Here is a 2,520-nt window from a genome sequence, read left to right on the forward strand (position 1 = left end):
CTTGCTTTCCTTGATTAGTAGTTCTTTTACATATGACTCACGATTAGAATCCTCATTATCCATGAGAATGTCTTAAAAGTCCCTCAACTAATCATCCCTGACACTTGTAAAGAAACATCCCCAAGGCCAACTATCTGGCCAAGTACACAACAAAATGGTCATATTCAAGACCCTATATCAAAAGTTCAGCTAATGCCAATGGTTAACAGGCCTAACTAACTTCAGTGCTAACAAAACTGGCTAAAATTTTAACTATAAGACAACAAGAGGGCAAGGAATTGGCAGGGATGGAGCACCATGGAGTGGCTTGGAGCTGGGTAGTCAGCACCCATGGGTGTGGTGGGAGACAGGCAGTAGCACCCATAGTCTAGGTTAGGGACAGGCAGTTACACCCATGTTTTAGACAAGGGACATGCAGCTGGCACCCATGGGTTAGATGAGGAACTGTGTTAGATGTGACTGTCTGGTGATGAGAACCGGGGGGGTGTCTGTGGGAGCATCCCTGCATCCCCACATCCCTGTGTGTCCCCATGTCCCACCACCCCCGCATTCCCACATCTCCATGTCCCCCAAGTCCCTGCATCCTCACATCCCTACATTCCCAAGTCCCCGCGTCCCTGCATCCCCGTATCCCTTCATTCACGTGTCCACATCACATCCCTGCATCCCCCCATCCCCACAACCCCGTAGCCCAGCTCCCTTTATCTGCCCAGTGAATGATGTGCTCTGTGGAGGGGGTGTGTGCTCCCTTTCTATTGGTTTTTAACGGCCTTTCCCAGCACAATTGTTTTTTGAACGACTCTATTTTGTGCCTGACTTTGTTTTCCAGCTTGCATTTCTTTGTATATGTTTTGGAAATCCATTCTGGACTGCTGAGTTTTGTTTCTTTTCAATGGCTTTAAATTCTTACCAGGCTCGCTGGGAGGAATTGGTGTCTATAGCGCCTTCGATTGGTGCTAATTTTTCCTTCATGTGCTCTGACTTTTACTGCTGGGCCATCGATCTGGTGGGCTCCAATTTGTCATGGTCACCCAGGCGCTGTGCTGGAATCAGGCGAGCCCTGGCTTTCGCACGGAGCCGGCGCTTCATGTCCCTCTTGTAGGGGCTGCGCTCGCCTCTCCGGTGCCGTCCCTCAGCTCAGCCTGGGCAGTTGTGTCCATCCATCCAGATCCACATCCACCCAACACACATAGGTATCCTCACAGCCATATCTGTGCATCTGTGCAACCACACGCACAGTCACCAGCTTGCACATGTGTCGGTGCCCCCACAAACTTGCTGGGGCACACAAGCACCAGCGTTGGGGCATACATGGCGCTGCACCTGCTGTTTTGTGCTCGTGTGCTTGCACACAGTGCACACGCATCTGGCTTTGCACGCACATCTGGCTTTGCACACATGCAGCCACCGTGGGAAGTCCTTGTGCCCTGCAGGGATGTGTCACTGACGTGCTCACGCCCTGGTCCCCATGCGTAGCCAAGGAAGATGGAATTGGGGTCCCCATGCCTAGTCAGGGAAGGTGGCTTTGGGGTCACCATGCCTGGCCAGGGAAGGTGGCTTTGGGGTCACCATGCCCTGCTGAGGGAGGAGGATTTGGCAGCATGTCCCTTTGTGGAGGTGGCTTATGCTGTCCTCGGCCATCGATCAGGCCCTGTCTCACCATGACACAGCTTGGGCCATGCTTATCAGGTCGTCGGTAGCCCTGGCAGCCCTGGTGCTTGCATCTGCCTCACCAGCACCCAGTGCCATGGCCCTGCCAGCTTGCCCTGCCCTGGGACAGGACCAGCATCTCTGCCATGTGGGTGGATGCCTGTCTGCAGATGAGGATGCTGATTCCATGCTGTGACCTGGTGAGCACTGGCACTGGGCAGTGCTGGGAGGCTGCTGACCCAGAGCAGGGCTAAGCATCCCCATCCCAGGGACCTGCCTGGGACCCTGGGGTTTGCCGCTGCCCTGTCTACATTGACGTCATCTTCCCAGGCAGAAACGCTGTCATCCCTCCACCTAAGGAAGTAAAGGGGCAGGGAAACTGAGGCACAGATGCAGCATCTCTGCAGTGAGGGTGCAGAATAGTCAGTGGTGAGTAGGAAGCCCATGCTAGCCCCCAGGCACAGGGAGAGCCCAGTGCTGCCAGCATGGAGGGTGCGCCGGGGGGGTCCTGTCCTTGGGGCAGGGAGAGCATCTCGCTGCTGGCAGAGCAGGCACGTGAAGCCGGGGGTGATGCCGGGTCCTGGCACAGGCAGGGTCCTGCCCCCGGCACTGCCCCCCTCCGCCTCGTGCACCTGTGTGTGCCCGCGGCACTGACACCCTCTCTCTCCTGCCCCCAGCTCTATGAACTGGACGAGGACCCAAAACGCAAGGAGTTCCTGGACGACCTCTTCAGTTTCATGCAGAAGAGAGGTAAAGGTGGGTGGTTGGGGTGGCAGCCACTGGTATCCCTGCCCCAGCCGCCTGGAGAGGCTCACGGCATGGTTTACTCAGGCACCGAGTTGCTGCGGGGCTTTACAAAGCCCCCCAAAA

The 2,520-nt window shown here is 56.0% G+C and overlaps 1 protein-coding gene across 1 annotated transcript in view; it reads left to right on the forward strand.

Moving 5' to 3' along the window:
- The first annotated feature begins 1,796 nt into the window (after positions 1–1,796).
- Positions 1,797–2,520, forward strand: part of ARID3C (AT rich interactive domain 3C (BRIGHT-like)) — a 7,709-nt gene continuing 6,985 nt past the window's right edge. The window contains exons 1-2 of the mRNA XM_009889752.1: positions 1,797–1,850; positions 2,328–2,400. Of these exons, the coding sequence (XP_009888054.1) occupies positions 1,797–1,850; positions 2,328–2,400 (127 nt within the window). The remainder of the gene's footprint in view (positions 1,851–2,327; positions 2,401–2,520) is intronic.

Source organism: Charadrius vociferus, unplaced genomic scaffold (genome assembly GCF_000708025.1).
Source record: "Charadrius vociferus isolate BGI_N301 unplaced genomic scaffold, ASM70802v2 scaffold37, whole genome shotgun sequence".
In the NCBI taxonomy this organism is placed as follows: domain Eukaryota; kingdom Metazoa; phylum Chordata; class Aves; order Charadriiformes; family Charadriidae; genus Charadrius; species Charadrius vociferus.